The sequence below is a fragment of the Cyprinodon tularosa genome, unplaced genomic scaffold (assembly GCF_016077235.1).
Source record: "Cyprinodon tularosa strain WSP-4 unplaced genomic scaffold, ASM1607723v1 ctg77, whole genome shotgun sequence".
Taxonomy (NCBI): domain Eukaryota; kingdom Metazoa; phylum Chordata; class Actinopteri; order Cyprinodontiformes; family Cyprinodontidae; genus Cyprinodon; species Cyprinodon tularosa.
The window spans coordinates 337,925-360,242 of record NW_024039529.1 but is presented as its reverse complement, the minus strand read 5'-3'; the positions used below and the strand labels follow the sequence as shown (position 1 = coordinate 360,242).

The 22,318-nt window shown below is 38.9% G+C and overlaps 1 protein-coding gene across 2 annotated transcripts in view; it reads left to right on the top strand.

The window, feature by feature from the left end:
• bbox1 (butyrobetaine (gamma), 2-oxoglutarate dioxygenase (gamma-butyrobetaine hydroxylase) 1) overlaps positions 1-22,318 on the top strand; it is a 38,512-nt gene continuing 16,194 nt past the window's right edge. Inside the window, exons 1-3 of one of the 2 annotated variants that reach the window (XM_038270630.1) lie at positions 1-139; positions 2,616-3,064; positions 4,443-4,557. In XM_038270630.1, coding sequence (XP_038126558.1) covers positions 52-139; positions 2,616-3,064; positions 4,443-4,557 — 652 coding nt within the window. In that variant the 5' untranslated portion in view covers positions 1-51. The remainder of the gene's footprint in view (positions 140-2,615; positions 3,065-4,442; positions 4,558-22,318) is intronic. The other variant, XM_038270631.1, reaches the window with a different exon arrangement.

The window sequence follows — 22,318 nt, the reverse complement described above, 5'->3', positions numbered from 1 at the left end:
GAATAGAAAGTAGAGCAAAGGTTTCAGCCATGCAGTGATGCTGTTGTCCCTATGCAGACCGGGTCGACCTTTCACCTACTTTCCTTTCAGACTGACAGCTGCTGCAGGCAAACAACTGCCCGGCATTTACAAACTACAGGTAACTTCTGTTATCGGCGAAGCTTTTAGTGTTTTCTTTGGGTTGTTTCAATGTCAGTTTAATTCAGAAACACCGGCGAAAGTAGGTAATAAGACGCGGGTATTGAGAATGGGTGGATGTTTGTTCCGGATGTAGCTTTGTAACCAGCGGCTCTGCTTCATGCTAACAGCCGGGTTGTTAGCTCATTCTTTCAGGCTGTTAGAGGCTTTAAACGGGACATTTCCACTAAGGCTGCTTCTAACTTAATAAATGTTGGCAGAATTCACAATATTAACTACGGAAGCCGTGTGTGGGCTGTCAAACACCGAGTCACCTGCTGATTAGGCTGTTTGTTTTCTTTAACTCGAATCGAATTACGTAACATGTATTGGACTAAATCAGTGGCGTAACTATCGATAAGCGGAGACTGCGGGTGCTTAGGGGCCCCGTCACTGACACCTGGTTGGCCTCTACGTAAATGTGGACTAGGACATCACTTTGCTGCTGTAATGGTGTGAAAAATTCATCTTAATTCACCATTTATACCACAACACATTTCAACATAATGGTGAGCTATTTAAACAGCAGACAGTGGTACTTTTAATTACTATGTTAATAACTGTGTATAGTTAATTAAACTCTTGGTAAAAAAAATATACACTCATGTAATATGTTTCAAACCGCAATAAAGGTATTAAAAGGACGATGTATTTGAGTATTTTATATTTTACACTACGACTTGGAATTATGGGTAATCCAGAGCATAGATTAAAAATATAACTGTTACGTACAATGTGTTAGCGGCAATGGATACCAAAAATAGGTACTTAAGCAAATTCCAGAAAATAAAAAGAGCTGCTGGAAGAATGGATAAAACTAACCAAAATAAGCACGTTCTCTCAAAGAAAAAAACAAAGAGAGGTGGACGTTGCTGCTACAGTGAGTAAAGAGTGTGAGCAGGAGATGAATGGAGAGAGCGTGGGTGAGGAGGGGGGCTGTGAAACTCAAAGTAGCCTGATAAGAATCATTTTACAGCAGAATACCGTAAATCCTCTAATATTGGCCTGTATCCATTAGCGGCTGGGACTCTAACAATGGCCCGCTCTGTCAATGGCAATGTTTGCTTAAGAATCCAAGCCATTATCATGGGAAGTCCCATGCTTACACAGAGATCATCGTGGCCTTACACAATCATTCCAATCTGAAAGACACATGTGATTAGTGGTAGGTCTGTTCCTGTTAGCCAGGCACATGCTGGCTAACACAACATGTGTTAGCCAGCATGTGCCTGACGTATGAAAAATCTGGCAAAAACGCTGGCATACTTTGAATAAGTTATGGGTTTAATTTTGTATAAGTTATGAGATCGCTCAATTAAGCTGGCATACGTCAACATACAGCAAGTATGTCAAGGCATTTTGAGCATGCTCAAAATTTTTGTCGTATTCCAGCGTATGCTGGACCAAGTTACAGGTAAGTTATCTGATCTTTGACATACGTTAAGTCTAAGTTACTCATAAGTCGTGGCATCTAGCTTATTTAAAACCTATGAGTAACTTGTGCATAACTTATGCGTAACTTATTAAGAACTCATCTCCAACGCATATCAACGTATCTGACATGTTCCAGACGACCGCTGAACGTGTTTCTAACTTCCAGCTACTGTATAATGGCGTAATGCCAGCGTTTTGGTACAAAAGGGGGTTCACAATAGGAAACTGTCTGTACTCCTCCAGACTGCATCCCCATCATAGGGTGAGCATGAAGGTGAGTGGGATGGATCCCCTCCTGCTTTCACACCCACAACCAACAAACTTCCTAGCAGAGATGATGCTGAAACTGCTGCGACTGCAAACCTTCTTTATTTCTTTTCGTGTTTTTATTTATTCTTTCTTTTAGGGTGGGTGGTAAACAGAAGCTATGTTAATACCACAATCATAGACATATTTTTATGCAAGCCGGGCGCCGCCAGGCACATTGCTGCCCCCCTCAAGGCACTGGCTTGTGACGTTTAATGGGCATTGCATTACTGCCATGTGTTTTGCATAATTTAGGCTGTGGTTTCACATAAGTTCCTGACTCGTTATGATTACTCTATGTATACGCCCAAAATTGAAAGAATACATAAAAAGTCCTGCGTATGCCAGCGTTTTATACGATTCTGGGGCATCAGGTATGCACTGGCTAAATCGTTAAGGTGTGACATGGGCTTTAGATTTTGTAGCATCAAATATATTTGCTGCTATGATTGCTAAGTATTTAGCTCCAGCCCTATTCCAACCAGCTGTGACAGAATCAAAGCACTGCAACAACATGATGATGCCATCACCATTTTACACATTTGAAATGGTGTATTAGTGGATGGAGCGTTAATTTTATAAGGACATATAGCATATTACATATATATATATATTTTCTGCAATAAAAGTTTTATTGTTTTTTTTATTGTAAACATCAGCATGGATAATTCTAATAATTTCCTTCTCTTTCTGGGCAGTTTTCAGTGCTTATCCTAAATCTAATTGGGGATCGGATTCCAAAATGTGGATGAGTTCATTTGCACGACTTGCCCGTCCTGTCCTGCAAAAGAGCGCCTCTCCAATGGTCTGCAAGGCCCTGAGGGCTTGTCATAGGATGGAGCTTCCTGGAGCTGCACCAAGCTTCTGCATAACTCCAGTTCATGTTCGCAGACATCAAACCCTCGGCTCTGCCTCCCTCCCCGTGGCCTGTCACTCAGTCAGGCATGTCCGTGTTCTGGAGGAGGAGCGGCTGATGGTGGTGGAGTGGGAGGATGGAGGACAGAGCTTGTACCCATTCACCTGGTTGAGAGATAACTGCCAGTGTCCAGTCTGCACCCTGCAATCGGCTGAGGCGCGCTTGCTGTTGCTGGCAGACCTTGATATCCATACAGGAGTGGATTCTGTGGAGGTTACCAAAGACGGCAAAGTAGGTCCTTACCATAATCCGACCTGTTGTCTAATACATGTAAACACAATAATAGTTATTAGTCTTCTGATCACTTTAATTTGGAAAAACTTTCAACAATTAATCCTAAACTTGTATTTAAGATTACATTATGTGGCATTGATCCACAGTGCGTATTACATACTGAGTTAGTTTCATAATTATTTCATACATTTATTTCCATGCAAAACATTCTTTATATTACATTATAATGAAAATTAGATTAAAGCTGTACAATTATAGAGCCAGCAAAATATTTTCTACAAAATAAAGTTTACTGCTTAACTCAGTTTTCGTTTTTAGTCCACAAGGGTCATTACAAAGTGTTTATTGCTTGTGTGAATATTATTTGTCATGTTGCCATGATATTAATGTACTATGGTAATTACTTTATAGCCCTGGTGTATGTGTTAGGGCTTTAATACATCTGCCTTTATTGGGTTCATTCAAGCCCTTTATAAGCTACTGTAAAGATAAAAAAAGACCTTTAGTTTCATGTTAAAGCAGCTTCACTTGTGTCCATCATTTTTTTCTTAACAGATTTTGATACCAGCTGTTGATCTTAATTATCAAGAAAGTTATTCGGTTATGAGCACGTATCCTTATGATTTTCTAGTTAATAGACTTTTCTGTGTTTTTTTATATTTCCAAAACTGATGTCTGTTTAATGACATCACAATCTTCGTGCTCTGATATTGTAAAAGCCTTCCAGGCTGGGAATGGCTCACCTATGAGTCCAGCTGCCCTGTGATGAGGTGCTGAGGTCAGGAAGGGAGATGATCTAATTTTGGTACACTCCCCCTGAACATTAAGCTCTCCACCAGAATCACCTCTGAGCTGCTTTCTCTCTGAGGATTCAGCTCTTATGGTTCTTAGCAGATTCGCTTTTTGATATTCCCAACAATCCAGGAGAGTCCTTCGAAGGAGTTCTCTAATTTTCATTTGAAATGAATAAAACAAACCCTATACGAACACTTACTGGTTACCTTTATTTTCCATTTTTCCTTTAATTCCTCTGACCATTCTTTGATCTAGTTATTTAAAATTGTATTTTAATCAGAAAATATCATATTAAAAACTTGTATGTAAAATTAAAATGTATTTCTTCAGATATGATTTCTTGATATGTCTTTCCATATGTTGACATAACACATTTCTATTTTTGAAGAAACAGATCAAGTTTTTTTTTTAAATATTTTATAAAGAAAGAAATTTTCATCACAATAGATTTCCTCCTAAACTGTACATTTGATCCAAACCACTGCTTACTCTATTAAAGAGTTGCCACAACTATAGGTCAAGAATTGAAAACACAAGAATGGCTTTAAGGAGATTTAATAATACAGTTATATTTGCTCAGGTTTCGATTGTGTGGCCCGAAAAACACATGAGTGTGTTTGATGCAGAGTGGCTAAAGAAGCGCTGTTTTTCTCCTGCTGCCAGGCAAGCAATGCGAGAGGAACTTTTCCTTAATGGTGAGTTTAGTTTTATCTGTTGTATAATAAAATATGTTTTCTCACATTTGATGAATCAACATCTTATATCCTCCTGTTATATCTACAATCAAGCAACTTTTCCTACAAAAACCAGACCAAATAACAGTCCCAAAGGTAGAATCTGTTGCGGAGCTGTTACATTAAAGTTTTATGACTTTCCCTTGAGGTCAACAGTGAAATTCTTTTATTTCATAGACCATGAAATATTGAAGACCTCATGTAGAATCAGAGGCCTGAGAGTTTGGGTTACAGTTTATACAGCTTTATTTAAACATGCACACATGAAAACGTTTTCTGTTTTTTAAGACGTAAAAGTCTTGATATTGACTGGGTTCAGTCAACACACTTCAAAAAATTTTAATCTACATAAGTAAATTTTTTCTTTAAAAAATTGCTTTTTTTTCTTGAATTGAGGAGGTGAGTGAGACATTTTGCCAATGGAACAAGACAATTTACCTTTAAAATAAGAAAAAAAACAATTGTATTGTGTTACTTCAAGTTCATATTATCTAATTTTCTTATTTCAAGAGCAAAAATACTCATTCCATTGGCAAATAATCTTGCCTACCTTCTCAAATTAAGGGTAAATACACAAAATCTTAAGAATTATTTACTTATTTCTAGATTTTTTTTGCAGTGCATACACTGATCATCAGATGCATCAAGACTCTACACATAACATTAAAGCTACAGTGTGTAATAATTACAGGGATATACAGTCAGAAATGTAATATATTATACATAACTATGTTATTTTATCATCATCTACGAGCTCAGCCTCTTAACCTTAATATTTGCGTTCCCTTAGAATTCGTTATTTATAATTACATAGGAGTGGGTCTCGCAGCCATGGAGGCAGACATCTTTGCGCTACGGCAGCGCAGAGCCAACAAACTAGCGATTGCGAGATCGCCAAAACGTCACAACGATGTAGAAAAAATAACGGGTATATTTATTATCTTAAGTCTACATGAAATCTATACCCTACACAGACTAATGAAATACTATCTGTAAAAAATACTATGTAAACAAACCTCATCACTTGAGAAGGTAGGTGATGCGGACGTCGTGGAAGACATTTTGTCCCGTAACGCTCGCCGTACTGTTGGGGGGGAGAAGCGGTGGGGGGGAGATGTTAATGTTGCTGCAGTCTGCAGTCTGACCGCTAGATGTCGCTAAAAGTTACACACTGTAGCTTTAATATGTAATACTATTACATTAAAATAAAAGGCTATGATTATTGTTGTTTATAAAACCCATTGCAACTAATCTATGGAAGAAACCATCTATAAACTGGAGAGAAAACATTCCAAATATCCTTTAAAGGTTACTTTAAAGGATAAAGTCAAGGGACTTGTATTAATTTAGTTACGTCCCTGTATTTACCATTCATTCAAGACTTGCTAAACATGCTAATATGTCCTGGATAATTAAAAGTTATAAAAAAAGACAGTGATATAACTGTAAAAAAAAAAATAGAGTTGTTCAACATGCCACCATATGTATCCATCATGTTTTCGTTCAGAGTTGGTCAGTGTGTCAGATCAAGTATTTTTATGATCTGAGACCCAGTTACGGTCTATGTTAATTTAGAAAATATGGTGCAGTTTTGTCAAGCATTGGTAAATGATCTCAACAGAACTGAGTTTTTTTTACACATATTAAAATGGTTTAAGGATAGCTTTCATTTTTCCAGTGGAAAGACAAGAGTCATGATGATGATCTAACAAAGTGCTGCAGGTATTTGGCTACTGTGGACTAAAACTGGTGATCACTTCCCAAATATTGTTGATCTAATGGGCAAACAAATTACATTTTAAGGAGATCATAAATCACAGCACAGCTGTCTCCTAATTAAAACTAAGAACAAACACTTTCCTGAATGACTTATTTTCAGGGGGCAATTTATCGACCTGCCAAACAGCAGGTGTTTTCTGGTTGTTTATAAGCAACAACCCAGCATTGGAGATAAAACTTATCACTCATGACAATTCTTCTTGTGTGACAATATGCTTTTTATTGATTAGGCCTATGAATTACCCAAAAAACTTGACTAAAGCAAACACTTTTTATATTCTCAAGGATATAACAAGTTCCCACTTTTATTTTAACTGGATATAGTTCAATGAAGGGGTAAAAGTGTTTTATATCAGGGACTATTTTTAAATGAAAATAATCTGTTTGGTTTCCTTCTGCATATTTTCCACTTTGCCTTTTTGTTTCAAAGCTACATTTTGTTAAACGTTCATGTTGGGTTCTGTGATTTTTCTCGCTCTACACCATTAAATTTAAAACTTTTCACAATTTGTCATCTAAACTGTTGATGGCTGTCATGGGGAAACTAGATGATATATTTCTTTTTACTAAATTACATTGTGTAATGCTTGGCCATTGGTCTCAGCTAGAAATAATTTAATACATAGAACATGTTTTTTTTTTCTATTTAGGCCTTTCTAAGCAGCCAGTGTGTATGTGTGCGTCTGGGAAGGAGACTATTAGGTCCTGCTCAGACATGAACATTAATGGCTTCATCAATCTGGTAAAGCGATTGTGTTCAGTCATTCATGCGTAGGCCACTTTTATGTTAATGTTCTTCCCTGTTTCATTCAAACAGTGACAAGAAGAGTCATAGTGTGCTCTTGATGTTGTTACCCATTTGCATATGTGAGTTGCTTCAGTCCTCATACAATTTAATATTTTAAACTTCTCTGGAAATGTCTCATTATATCACCATGAACAATTAATGGTTGTGAAATATGTTTGAAAAGCATTGAACTTCTGGATGACAATAACTCAAAATATAAATTTCCTTCATCTTAAAGGTTTTTCACCTCAAATTTGGATGCAGACAATTATTCATGTTTCCTGTTCTTCGGGAGTCAGTGGAGCAATCGTTCTATTTCTACTAAATGTTAAAATCAATCAAAAGCCGTCGTTCAGTGCACACGTCTGCTTTTAGCTTGTGAAAGAGTGAATAGATTCAAATGAAAGAAATAATTCTCTATACTAAAGGGACAGAATCGTTGGAACTCCAAAAGACACAATTGATCATTTATAGAATAGATATGCAGTTAGCTCAGCAGCAATTCAAAAAAGGAAGCATAGTGATTTAAACATAAATAAAAAAAACTATTTAAAGAAACTTCATGGATTTCATCCTTCTATATACACTATATTGCCAAAAGTATTTGCTCACCCATCCAAATTATTGGAATCAGGTGTTCCAATCACTTCCATGGCCACAGGTGTATAAATTCAAGCACCTAGGCATGCAGACTGTTTTTACAAACATTTGTGAAAGAATGGGTCGCTCTCAGGAGCTCAGTGAATTCCAGCGTGGAACTGTGATAGGATGCCACCTGTGCAACAAATCCAGTCGTGAAATTTCCTCGCTCCTAAATATTCCACAGTCAACTGTCAGCTGTATTATAAGAAAATGGAAGTGTTTGGGAACGACAGCAACTCAGCCACGAAGTGGTAGGCCACGTAAACTGACGGAGCGGGGTCAGCGGATGCTGACGCGCATAGTGCGAAGAGGTCTCCAACTTTCTGCAGAGTCAATCACTACAGACCTCCAAACTTCATGTGGCCTTCAGATTAGCTCAAGAACAGTGCGCAGAGAGCTTCATGGAATGGGTTTCCATGGTCGAGCAGCTGCATCCAAGCCATACATCACCAAGTGCAATGCAAAGCGTCGGATGCGGTGGTGTAAAGCACGCCGCCACTGGACTCTAGAGCAGTGGAGACGCGTTCTCTGGAGTGACGAATCGCGCTTCTCCATCTGGCAATCTGATGGACGGGTCTGGGTTTGGCGGTTGCCAGGAGAACGGTACTTGTCTGACTGCATTGTGCCAAGTGTAAAGTTTGGTGGAGGGGGGATTATGGTGTGGGGTTGTTTTTCAGGAGCTGGGCTTGGCCCCTTAGTTCCAGTGAAAGGAACTCTGAATGCTTCAGCATACCAAGACATTTTGGACAATTCCATGCTCCCAACTTTGTGGGAACAGTTTGGAGCTGGCCCCTTCCTCTTCCAACATGACTGTGCACCAGTGCACAAAGCAAGGTCCATAAAGACATGGATGACAGAGTCTGGTGTGGATGAACTTGACTGGCCTGCACAGAGTCCTGACCTCAACCCGATAGAACACCTTTGGGATGAATTAGAGCGGAGACTGAGAGCCAGGCCTTCTCGTCCAACATCAGTGTGCGACCTCACAAATGCGCTTCTGGAAGAATGGTCAAAAATTCCCATAAACACACTCCTAAACCTTGTGGACAGCCTTCCCAGAAGAGTTGAAGCTGTTCTAGCTGCAAAGGGTGGACCGACGTCATATTGAACCCTATGGATTAGGAACGGGATGTCACTTAAGCTCATATGTGAGTCAAGGCAGGTGAGCAAATACTTTTGGCAATATAGTGTATTTCTTCAAGCTTTCCATTAGTCATTTTAACTATTTAAATGGCAGAAACATGCTGCAGGGCAGGTTAGACTTCTGTGGACCACCCTGAACATGAAGCAGAGAGAGTAATGATCAGAGCTTTCTGACAAGCTTAGATCATGTACATCTGTAAAGGCTGTATGATCATCTCCTGCAGCTTCTTGTTCTTTTGACCACATCCTGAGAAAAAAACGTTACCCCAGGATGGTCAGACAGATGGTGCCTACAGTGAGCACAAAAAGAAGATAAAGGTGCATCTGATCTTTTACATTTAACCCACAGTTGGATCCACGGAGTAAGACTTAGAAATATGTCACAATAGACAGAAAATCACCAAATTTTTAAAGATGCAAAACAAGGTTCCTGGCAGAATGTATTTTAATGATGAGAAAAACAAGAGCTTTATGGCCAGACATATAAGATCTATGTTTTTAGTAGAAGTGAAGATTTAACAGAAAAGGATGCAGCTTAGCTACTGTAAAACATGGAGGGGGTTTTGTTTTGTTTTGGGGCTGTATTATTGTATCTCATTGAAGGTATATATAATCTTAGCAGGATACAATGAAGTCTGAAGGCTATAAAAACATCCTAAAGAGAAGCATGCTAATGGTCAGGAAGCTATAGCCCCCTAGCAGGTCATACGGTCTTCAAGAGGATAATGAGCCAAAACATACAGCGAAGAGCAAGGAAGATGAGCTCAGAATGAACTGGACTATAAATGGTCCAACAGAGATTTCCTTTATGCCCATGTCATCATGGTTTATGAAATCAGGTGAAATATTCAACCAAATCAACGCTAAAATAATGAATGTGAAGGTGAGAATATTGCAGCGAATGATTAACATGTGAAGGAGCTATCAGGACTAAAATATCAAAGACCGACAGCAGGCAAACCATGTGGAAAGTTATTATATGCATTGAACTCACCTTAACATGGCACAATTCGGTTGAAAAGTAAAGATAAGAATATGCATAAGTAACAAAAACAAAAGAGGCAGGCAACTAAGCAGGGTGATGTTAAGTAATGTTAGAAACATGTCTGCATATGTATACACAAGACACCAAACGACTAAAAGCACTCATTGTGAGCGCATATCCAGTTCAGAGCCGTGATTTAAATAATTCAGATGTAAATGTTGGGTCTTTATTTTACTGAAACATAATATTTCTCATCTTGTGTTCCATTGTAGAAGTCTGAAGGTTTTGTTCCACCGTTGACAGTTTTCTTTAAACTGTTCAATACTCCCTTTACCTTGGTTTAAGCTATAGAAAAAACTCTTCCGAAGCATGATGCTGCCACCACCATACAGTACATCTCTTTGGTCATGGTGTTCTTCTAGAGTAAAGGGTTGTTTTTACTGCATTTATCTTTTGGAATTGCATAAAGTTCAGCCTTTGTTTAATTAGACCTTAAAGGGCAACACTGTTTTTTTTACATTGGCCCCTTGATGACGTCATACACACTCCGCTTTGTTTTAAAAAATATAACCGCGGATGTCTGGGGGACAGTGATTCGCCCACATGTTATTAATGCTGGCGTACCATAAAGAACAAATTATGAACAGTTTAGTTTGTGCCTTTAAGTCGTTGCCCATAGAAAGAAGTTACTTGGATTACAAAACCGAATATCTTCGGAACAGCTCCAAATGACACAAAACTAATATGGGTGAGTAGAACATGATGTAATAACATAACGGTGTTCCCCTTTAATGCCTTTAAGAGACCTTTTTTTAATTTTTTGCTAAATGACATATTTTTTTTCACTTTAAGAAGAAAAACTAAGTCTGTTTTCCAGCCAACTCCATTGCCCAGGCTTTATAAAAACACAAAAGACTGTTGTTGAATTTAAGAAACTCTTCCAGCTCCTTAAAAATTGTTGAAAGGCTCTTGGCAGCCTCACATACTAGTTTGCTTTTTTTTTATAATTTTTTTTTTAGCCATCTTCTAAGGGATGTCCAGTTTAACATAATTTCACCGTTTTGCCTTAGTTTCTCCACCATTTTCATGGTGTTTCCTTAGGAAAATCTGTGTATTCTTTCCTTGACTGATATCTTAGACTGTGAAATCCCTCTGATGCCTTGAAAGCACCCAGCAGTCGACCGCTTTTGCTGTCAAATGCTAAAAAGAAAATGTCAGGAAACACCAACTAGAAAAGGTTGGTGTATTTTGGGATAATAAGGGACACTGAGCTGAATTTTATCTTTAATTAAACTTTGTCACAAATGCAGTTTTAAAAGGATGTGAATAGGTGCAAGTTACTCTTTTTTTAGTTCAGTTTCATCATTAAAGGTGGTGAAATCTATAAAATCATTTACAAAAACTGTTCTTTTTAACAGGGAGGTCATTTTTTTAAATATTCCCTATAGAAAGGATAATCGCACAAATCCACCTTTTACTTTAACTGTATGTTTTTAATAATTTCAGCACACTGAGCTGTTCTACTGCTCTCTATTTTAGTACGCAAACTGTTCCACTCAAGAAATAATGTTATCTGTTTATTTAAACTCTACTCATACAAACTGTATTTCAAACTGTATTTTCTGAGGAAACTTTTTTTCTTTGTTTTGAAGAAAGCTGGGGATCTAAAAGACTACAAGGGAACTCGTTTTACAGTCCATTTACAATACCTCAGTACACTTTACAGTCTGCCAGGCAGCAGAGGAGAAAGTTCAGCTGTAGAACAAGGTAGCAGCCCTTCAGTGAGGTGGGTCGGGGTGGGGTGGGGGTGACTGTAGTCAGTTTGTGTACGCACACACACGTGGTCCTGAAGGACCCACAGGGCTGAGCGGCTCTTGTTCCTCACAGATTAAGAGTTTATGTCTAAGCGTGTTTAAGTTTCAGAAGTCCTCCATTCATGTGGAAGTGTAAACAGATCCGTCTTCTAGAAATTTACAGATGGATAGTCATTTTAAGATCTCTCTTCCTTTTTTAAGCTACCTCTGAGCTATAATTACTCCAGGAAGAAGCTGCTAAGCCCCTGGGCTAAGAGACAATAAAACATGAAGTGAAACACTCATTGAGTTGGATTGCTTCCTCCTGACACCAATCTTTCATTCCTTAAACCAGACTAGAAAGGCCTGCTTTTCTGTGAAATGAATGATGCTTCGTTTTACTCAGTTTTCTCCTTCCTTCTCTGTTGTCCTAACTTCCTTGAAGAAAAGATTTTTTTTTTTTTTTTTTTTTTTTTCATGTAGCGCTGCCAGATTTTACAGGCCCGGGTCTGCCTGTTTAAGTGTTTTAGCTCTGAAAGTGTGGCATGTAGGGGACGCTAAGGTCAATATGATAACTGGAGCTTTGGGGTTATTATTCACGCTGTACTTTATCGTCTGTTTCAAGTTTGAGGTAATGTTTTCTTTCTCCGGCTCTTACGTTTCTATGGAGTTTTACACCGGAAAACACTGCGTGCAGTTCATCAGAGAGGCATGAAAAATGTATTTTCCGGCATGAGTTTAGATATGGTGCTTAAATTCTGAAGTACTTAATTTTAACTGAGCTGAATTATTTTCCCTGCACGTTTCCAACATTGTTTATTGTGTCTGCAAGTCTTTATGTCAGGTTTAGGAACCACTTGACAAACTGGATAAATCATGTTTTCAATCACCATCGGATGTTAAATTAAAATTTATATTTGCTCCTCAGTTGAATGTGATATTTCATCTCAATTTAGTCACTGCAGGTCTAATAGATGCACATGCCTTCATCTTTATATGCTTGTACGTACTTCAGAATAACCTGAACTAGGTAATGCTCTGAGAAATGCTATGAATCGGCGAAGCAGCAAAACGGCTGATGTCTGTATAACTGAGGGACTTATTCAGAGCCCTCCATCTGTCTCTGCCATATGGAAAACTGATTTAAAGTGAGGGTCAAGCAAAAAGCTGCATGTTCTTAAAAATACAGTCTCTCTCCTGTCAGTATTTCCTTTCATAGCAACGAACAGAGTGCTGAGCCTTAACATTCATGTTCCAGGAGTTCAAATTGAATTTTCTGGTTTCCAAAAACCCAGGAGTTCTTGCAGTCTTCTCTCTGATAATTTTTTTTCTTCTAAATTTGAGTCTTATTAGAAAAACGGCCTTCCACTTACTTTCTAAGATGGTAATTGTAATATCCAGTCACTTGTGGTTTGTCTACAGATAGTTAGTCGGACCACTTTTTAAATTGTTTGAACACATCAGCATTCACAGCGTGTCAATGCTAAAGGATGTATCTATTTAATTATCCTGCATTTAACTCTAAATCTTAAAGTATTTCAATTAAGATAGAACTTGCATTGTAAGGACAGAAGAATTCAATTCAGTTTATTTATATTGCGACAATTCACAACACGTCATCTCAAGGCACTTTACAGTTCACCAGATCATACAGTCAAATTGATTTAAAGTTTTCTATCTAAGGAAAACCAGTTGATTGATTGCATCGACTCATTGACTCGAAGGCAATCCCACACACTAAGCATGCTTGTAGGGAAAGTAGAGAGGAAAAACTCCCTTTTAACAGGAAGAAACCTCCAGATAAACCAGGCTCAGTGTGAGCGGCCATCTGCCGAGGCCGACTTGGGCTCGAGGAGACAGAAGCAGAGATACAAAAAGCAACCACTTCCAGGAAACACACAGCCAGGCAGACTAGCTCTGAGCCAGCTCCCATGTCAGAGGATGAAGAGAGCACATCCAGCCAGTCACTGTCAGAGAAACAGGATTACACTGAAAAACAGGCAGATCTCCAACATCTATAAACAAAGGTGTTGATGGCAGTAGCACAGCTGAAATTTCTCTCCCGGATGGTGTAACAGCCAACAGGAACAGACGAGGCGAAGCTTCTATGAGAAAAAGCAGAGAGAGCATAACGTTAGAGATTGAACTAATAGATTCTGCAGAGTGGGAGAATAGATAGATAGAATGATAAAAAGGGGTCCCTATGTCCTCCATAAGTCTAAGCCTATAGCAGCATAACTATTTGTAATAACTAGTTGTAGTTTTTGTGTAGTTATGCTTCATTCTGCAGCGTTCAGTAAACTCTGTAGATCGTCTCTGCTGCTTTGTCCCATGAAGCTGCAGCCAGTAAACAGCTCTGTTGTTATGGTACATGTCCTTCCTGCTCAGTCCTATTGGAAGCTGCCTCAAAGCAGGTACCAAAGAAATCTGTACCTTGCTGAAAAAAAGCAGTAATGGAAACGATTGCAGTTTGGGCAGAGTGAAGTGAAGTATAGACCTTGGACAAGGGCTGTTAGAGGCAGTGGCCCAGTTGAAATCCAGATGTACATTGATTTTAAAGTTAAGACTTGAAACTTAATGGTAAGGAAAACTCTTCAGCCCATCAGAGCTTGAGCTATTTTTAGAAGTTTTAGCAAAATTGTATTCTTTATGGGCAACAAAGACTTGTGCCCAAAGACTTGCTGAGTTGTAGAGATGATTCTAGAAAGACACGACTTGAAGACCCCTGCCTTAGAGGGTATTAACACCTCGATTTGAAAACCTTCTACCCCTTCTCTTTAATTTATTCCTTTTTTCTGGACTTTTTGTGCCAAACAACTGGATGGATGCTCACTTTTTGAGTTAGTCTTGTTGTGCTTCCAAACAGACTCAGGTGCAGTTTAGATAAAATAGAAATCGGTCAAAATGCAGAAAGCATACATATGTTTGGACTTAACAAGCCACCGTACTAGTGGACCAAAGGACTTTTCAGGAGTAAACACTCCCTAACTTCTCTTTATTGGTTTTATATCATCAACAGTTTCCTATGAAATGTATTGATTTTGGGAGTTGTAATGTGAACTAAAGTTCAGTAATATTAATACATTTGTAAGGGATGATACCTGAGGACAATTGTCTCCAAGTATCATTACAGTCCCTATCTCTCTGGCCAAAAAAATAAACCTTAAAGGAATAGTACACCCAAAACATGATTAGCCTTCATTTTCTACTCACCCCCATGCTGAACAACACTCTGGAGTACTTTTTTGATATCTCAAATGCATCTGGAGATCTGGGAGGCTTCTTGCTGTCTGCTGACATTCAAATAATGGAGGTCTATTGTGCCCGAGACAGAAAGGCCCATAAAAGTCCACAAAACTGTGTCAATATTCCTCCATACTGCTCGTCCAATGTATTCCAAGTGTCCTGAGTGGGTAGCATCCAGAATTTACTCGAAATGAAGTCATTTAGAATGTTTTTAGAGCATAAACAGTAGTGTATAGTATTTCCTAAAAGCGCGTTCACGGCGCTACGGAAACCGCGGCAGACCAACCCAGACGAAAGTGCGCATTCAGCTCGGCAAAGAACTCCTGCTCTTCCTCAACACTGAAGTCCTCAGACATTTTTCTTTCGTTGTTTCTTTCTTTGCACAGGTAAACAGCACATTTCTTCTTCTATGCTTGCATTATCGGCAGAGCAGACGCTGAATGCGCACTTTCATCTGGTTTGGTCTGCCGGCTTCTGTAGTGTCCTGAAAGCGCATGTGCGCGCTTTCAGGAAATACTATACACTACTGTTTATGCTCTAAAAACACTCTAAATGACTTCGTTTCGAGTAAATTCTGGATGCTACCCACTCAGGACACTTGGAATACATTGGACGAGCAGTATGGAGGAATATTGACACGTTTTTTGTGGACTTTTATGGACCTTTCTGTCTCGGGCACAGTAGACCTCCATTATTTGAATGTCAGCAGACAGCAAGAAGCCTCCCAGATCTCCAGATGCATTTGAGATATCAAAAAAGTACTCCAGAGTGTTGTTCAGCATGGGGGTGAGTAGAAAATGAAGGCTAATCATGTTTTGGGTGTACTATTCCTTTAAGGTTTGTGTATCAGGATTAACAATATACTGTCAACAATCTTTCCACCTGTAAATCGATCTGCTTTCATTCTGTATGGTATCTAGATATCTAGTGCTTTATTGCTATCATCCATCAGTAGAATATTTTACTAAACTAATGGATAATACTATTTACCTGTTTTTCAAACTTAAGATGGCTCACATTTAGATTTTATTTTCTGTTTTGTTTTGACAGTGTAAACTCTAAATGATTCATGACACCAAAAAGATCAAAGATTTTAAAGCGTCCTGGGTAAGCCTGTCACTCACAGTGCACTTCCCTACGATGACTCCTGTTTTCACCAATAAATCCGTCAGTGATTTACTCCCCGGCTGCCAGATGCTTTCAATATTCAAACCGTGTCATCATCTTAAGCCTCCCATTTTGTGCTTGTCATATTTGTTTAGTTGTGACAGGAATTATGACAAATTTCATGTCATCGTACATGCAAGGAGGTAAAATTATGCCCAGAGATTGATATTTAGTAAATGTATTCTGTCTCCCTGCTAAAGATCCCATTACGATCCTCACCCTCTACGAGGCGTAAAAACAAGTGTTCGTTAACAGCGTGAGTCATTTATTGGTTAGAGTTACCTAATTATGTTTTAATATTACAAGCAAGAAGTAGTGCTTCGTGTTCTGCGGCCCACCTACCCTTCACTTTTAGTGTGGTTTCACACATCAAGTGAACAATTGCTTGACTGGTAATTTGATCGCTGGAGAGGCTGAAACAAAAAAGGCTTAATGACTTTCTGCTCCATTTACATTTATCTTTTAAGAAGTGCTTCGCTTGGTTCTGTTGTTGAGTGCAAAAGAAATTGACATGCCCACAATTGCAGTACAGCTTCATTTTTCTGGCTAGACGGATATATTGCTATTTATTTTCTCCTTCGAGTATTTGTCAATTAGTATTTTGTGTTTGTAGCTGTTTCTCTCTTTTTTTTTTAAATATAAGGATAAAAGTTTGCATAAAATTCAGTCACATACTGAAAGGACTCATTTCATGAGAGTCAGGATTACAAAAAACATTTCCATTTTTCCAAATGTCAGAATAATGAGAGGTATGTTTATTACTTTGAAATGCTAGTTTATGCACATAAATACTATAAATCTTTCCACTTTATTACTAAATGCAATCAGTTAGGCTGGATTAGACTTTTTTTTTTATCAATTTGGATGCAGTTATTTTAACTTGGATCTTAAATTTGGATCTTGCTGTCAACTGGATTTTTTTGTGACCTAGTTCTATAAGAGACCTGATTTCTGCATGTCTGGACACGCCGTCCTGTGCCAAACGCCTGATGTCATTTCACATTTATTTATTTTCAACTGGATTTTCTTTTCATGTTACTTTTTATGAAGTTTCACAGTTTCTTTTTTCTGTTTTGTTTGTTTTTACTCGCCTCTTTTCCAGGTTTGAATGGTTTTCATAAGCCTATAATCCGTTTCAGATTCCCATCTATCATAAAGTCAGTGACTGGCCGGGTCCTAATTCCTGCACAGGACTGTTTGAGTTTGGCCTTTTCCAAATTAAGGCCGCTGACTGATTCTTTCAAGCAGCAGCAGATTTGTCAGTTCCCCATCATGCTGGTGGATTCTGCTCTCAGTCCGCCAGGCTCTTGGAAACATGACTTCGTTCCAATGGGAAATTTCTTTGTTCTTCCAAACATGAACATCATTTTACAAAACATTTAGTTCTTTATGAAAACCAACTTTTAAACTGTTGCTCTCAGGCATAAGTATGCGCTGTGTTATCAGCCTTAAAGTATTTGAGGAATTTGTACTGTAAACCACATCTTGGGTGTTTTTTTAATTTGTTATAATGACTTTTCACTGTTTAGTGTGATGTAATGGACATTGGATCGTTCCAGCAACTTTTCACATATTGGACTCAGTCTGAGGATTCAGATTTGTTCCCTTTCAACATTTTTTTTACTAACTCGCAGCATTTATCTTCCTGTAATTGTTCACGGATCACTTCTATTTAGAAGTGATCAGTTCCCACCTCTTTGTCATCTTTTGAATTTTCAACATCTTGTTCAGGCCACAGAGAAAGCTTAACGATCATAATGACTGGGGTTTTCACTTCTCTGGAAAGGCTTGATGCTTGAAGTAACACTGACAGCATCTAGTACCAGTTGCCAAAAAATGGACTCCTGTATGAGATACTGCTGCAGGGCTCGGCTAAGTTTTACGAACAGGCATTTGCAGATGGAGAAGCTGTTAAGTTTGCATTAGTGGGTTGGGGCTTGCAGCTCACTGAGAAAACAGAAAACACTTCTCACATTGTCTCCCTAAGCTTGGAATCCAGGAGCTGCACACTCATAATGCACCGTTGTTTTTTTTGTTTTTTGTTTTTTTTATAAATATAGTTTTCTTAGATCAGTAAATGGCAATGTGAGGTCTCAGCTCTGTAGTTTATTGAAATTTTATGTAAAACATGAAATTATAACAAATGCAATTAGGAATTAAAGCTGCACACAGATGATTGAGCTCAAAGCATTTGATTGTTGAAACGTCTGTGACGTCATGTCGTTCTTTCCAATCAAAGCACCCATTAGTTAGGTTAGAACAACATGAAGCCTGCAATTAAAAAACAAACAAAAAAAAGTCTTTAGATGCAGGTTTCCTTTTCTTTTTTTTATTCAAACCATTCAGATTCTGACCAGTCTGCAAAGGCGTGAAAGTCTTGGTCAATTTGACATGCAGAAAGACTGAAAACATCCATGCCAGTTAGGATAACAGCCTCCACCTGTTTTCTACACTCTCTCTGCCTATTGTAAGGTACTATTTAGTCAGATTCAAAGGGGTTCAGTTTGTTCATTCAATATATTTCCTGCTCATTAGATCTGTTGAATTTAGCCTCTGCTTATTCTCAGCATATGTGCTAAAATATCAAACACAAGGCTTTTTGGCATAATCATTGGAGCCTGTGATTGCATTTTATCATAAGCTATAAGGCTTAAAGCTACAGTGTGTAATAATTACAGGGATATAAAGTCAGAAATTGAATATATTATACATAACTATGTTATTTATCATCACCTATGAGCTCAGCCTTTTAACCATAATATTTGCGTTGCCTTAGAATTCGTTATTTATAATTACATAGGAGCGGGTCTCGCAGCCATGGAGGCAGACATCTTTGCGCTACGGCAAGCGCAGAAGCAACAAACTAGCGATTGCGAGATCGCCCATTACGCTCGAAAGTAACTACGGCAAGTTGGGAGAGATGAACTGAGACGGTACTGAACAGTAGATGGCAGTATTATGCCTGAGAAGCGTTTAGTCTGCCTGAAACCAAAGAAGAAGAAGAAGCAGGTATACTGCGCCTCAGTAACAAGAAAGGTGAACAAGGCGGCAGGCGTGAGTGACTTTGCAAACTGTTTGGCCAAACATCAGACGAATGGAGGATCATGCCTACTCTGTATCACATCGAAAAGCGGCGGACACCAAACCCCCGTCATCTAAGAAGCGGAAACACGACGAGAATAAACGCAAGCGTGACAAGAAACGGCAAAAAACACGGATCAACATTGGCACGGCATTTACACGATGGAAGTCACTGATGGAGGAAAAAGGTTTTCAAAGTGACGCTCAAGTTGCCAGTTTTCTGTTGGACAGGTAAGGCCACAGCTTCATAAAATTACCACAGCTGATAGTGGCGTGTGTGAGTGTGAGAGAGACAGATATATGAAGCTGCATATTAGCGAGCTACGGATATATACCTCGGTTACTTCTCTCTGGCTCCTTTGGAGATCTTCAAGCCTTTCCTCCTCTGCTCTAGTCAACCCCCGCTGGCACCTCTCTCTCGCCTGGCCCTGGCTGCACGCCCACCCCGCCCTCTCTGCCCTCTTCCTCTCTCTCTTCCTCGCGTTGTAACCCCCGTGCCACAAACAAGACTTGGACTCTGTAAACGGGGAATACATACCGGTATTCTTCCAGCGAACACAATCTCTCTGTTAAACTAATGACTACAATTACTTCGTCTGTTTATATCACCATGCAAAGCAGCTCACCAAAACGTCACAACGATGTAGAAAAAAATAACGGGTATATTTATCATTATCAAATCTATACCCTACACAGACTAATGAAATACTATCTGTAAAATTATCTATGTAAACAAACCTCATTACTTGAGAAGGTAGGTGATGCGGACGTCGTGGAAGACATTTTGTCTTGTAACGCTCGCCGTATTGTTGGGGGGGAGAAGCGGTGGGGGGGAGATGTTCATGTTGCTGCAGTCTGCAGTCTGGACGTTAGATGTCGCAGAAAATTACACACTGTAGCTTTAAGAACTGAGACATAACCGTCAATCCTCCACAATAAGAATCCTTAAACATGTGCTCTAAACTCGAAATGTCTTATCTGAAGGTTATCAAAGCGGCTTAAGGCAATGTTCCACAAACACTTTTAAGCAAGTGCTGCTTCAGTAATTACTGTGGTTTCAATCTGGCACCATACGGGCTGACAATTTAAACCGATAAATCAACACTGCTTGGATTTCCTTTTTTTCCCCCACGTTTTTTATCTTCTATATCTGTTGGTGTTTCATTCATGGCTGAAGGTTGCAGCTTAACTGTGTTTTTAATCCTAATTAAAGAAGCCAGAATTTTATATATAAAAGTTGCAGAAAATCTGACTAAAAGTGAGAAAGTTGGAGCTTTCATGCATAATTAAACCTTGAAATCATCCATCATGGACAACACCTTCCACCCTCTGCACCAGGCTGTAGAAGAGCTGAGCCATTAGTAAAAGAATTTTACTCCCTATTTGTAATAAAGAACCCTACCGCGGGTCATTCATCCCTGCTGTAACCAGACTCTGCAATGCAACTACAACTACAACGGCAATAACTTGCAATTATCCTATTCTGTTCCCCATTTTTTGGTATCTCTTTTATAACAGTCATGTACAGGTGCTGGTCATAAAATTAGAATATCATGAAAAAGTAGATTGATTTCAGTAATTCCATTTAAAAAGTGAAACTTGTATATTATATTCATACATTACATACAAACTCATATATTTCAGATGTTTATTTTGTTTAATTTTGATGATTACAAATGACAACAAATGAAAATCTCAAATTCATCATATCAGAAAATTAGAATATTGTGAAAAGGTTCAAAATTGATGGCCCCTGGTGCCACACTCTAATCAGCTAATTAACTCAAACCACCTGCAAAAGCCTTTAAATGGTCTTTCAGTCTAGTTCTATAGGCTACACAATCATGGGGAAGACTGCTGACTTGACAGTTGTCCAAAAGACGACCATCGACACCTTGCACAAGGAGGGCAAGACACAAAAGGTCATCGCTAAAGAGGCTGGCTGTTCACAGAGCTCAGTGTCCAAGCACATTAATAGAGAGGCGAAGGGAAGGAAAAGATGTGGTCAAAAAAAGTGTACAAGCAAGAGAGATAACCGCACCCTGGAGAGGATTGTGAAACAAAACCCCTTCAAAAATGTGGGGGAGATTCACAAAGAGTGGACTGCAGCTGGAGTGAGTGCTTCAAGAACCACCACACACAGACGTATGAAAGACATGGGTTTCTGCTGTCGCATTCCTTGTATCAAGCCACTCTTGAACCACAGACAGCGTCAGAAGCGTCTTGCCTGGGCTAAAGAGAAACAGGACTGGACTGCTGGTGAGTGGTCCAAAGTCATGTTCTCTGATGAAAGTAAATTTTGCATTTCCTTTGGAAATCAAGGTCCCAGAGTCTGGAGGAAAAGAAGAGAGGCACTTCATCCACGTTGCTTGAAGTCCAGTGTAAAGTTTCCACAGTCAGTGATGGTTTGGGGTGCCATGTCATCTGCTGGTGTTGGTCCATTGTGTTTTCTGAGGTCCAGGGTCAACGCAGCCACATACCAGGAAGTTTTAGAGCACTTCATGCTTCCTGCAGCTGACCAACTTTTTGGAGATGCAGATTTCATTTTCCAACAGGACTTGGCACCTGCACACAGTGCCAAAGCTACCAGTACCTGGTTGAAGGACCATGGTATCCCTGTTCTTAATTGGCCAGCAAACTCTCCTGACCTTAACCCCATAGATTTTCTATGGGGTATTGTGAAGAAGAAGATGCAATACACCAGACCCAACAATTCAGAAGAGCTAAAAGCCACTATTAGAGCAACCTGGGCTATCATAACACCTGAGCAGTGCCACAGACTGATCGACTCCATGCCACGCCGCATTGCTGCAGTAATACAGGCCAAAGGAGGCCCAACTAAATACTGAGTGCTGTACATGCTCATACTTTTCATGTTCATACTTTTCAGTTGGCCAACATTTCTATAAATCCTTTGTTTTTATTGGTCTTCAGTAATATTCTAATTTTCTGATATGATGAATTTGAGATTTTCATTTGTTGTCATTTGTAATCATCAAAATTAAACAAAATAAACATCTGAAATATATGAGTTTGTATGTAATGTATGAATATAATATACAAGTTTCACTTTTTAAATGGAATTACTGAAATCAATCT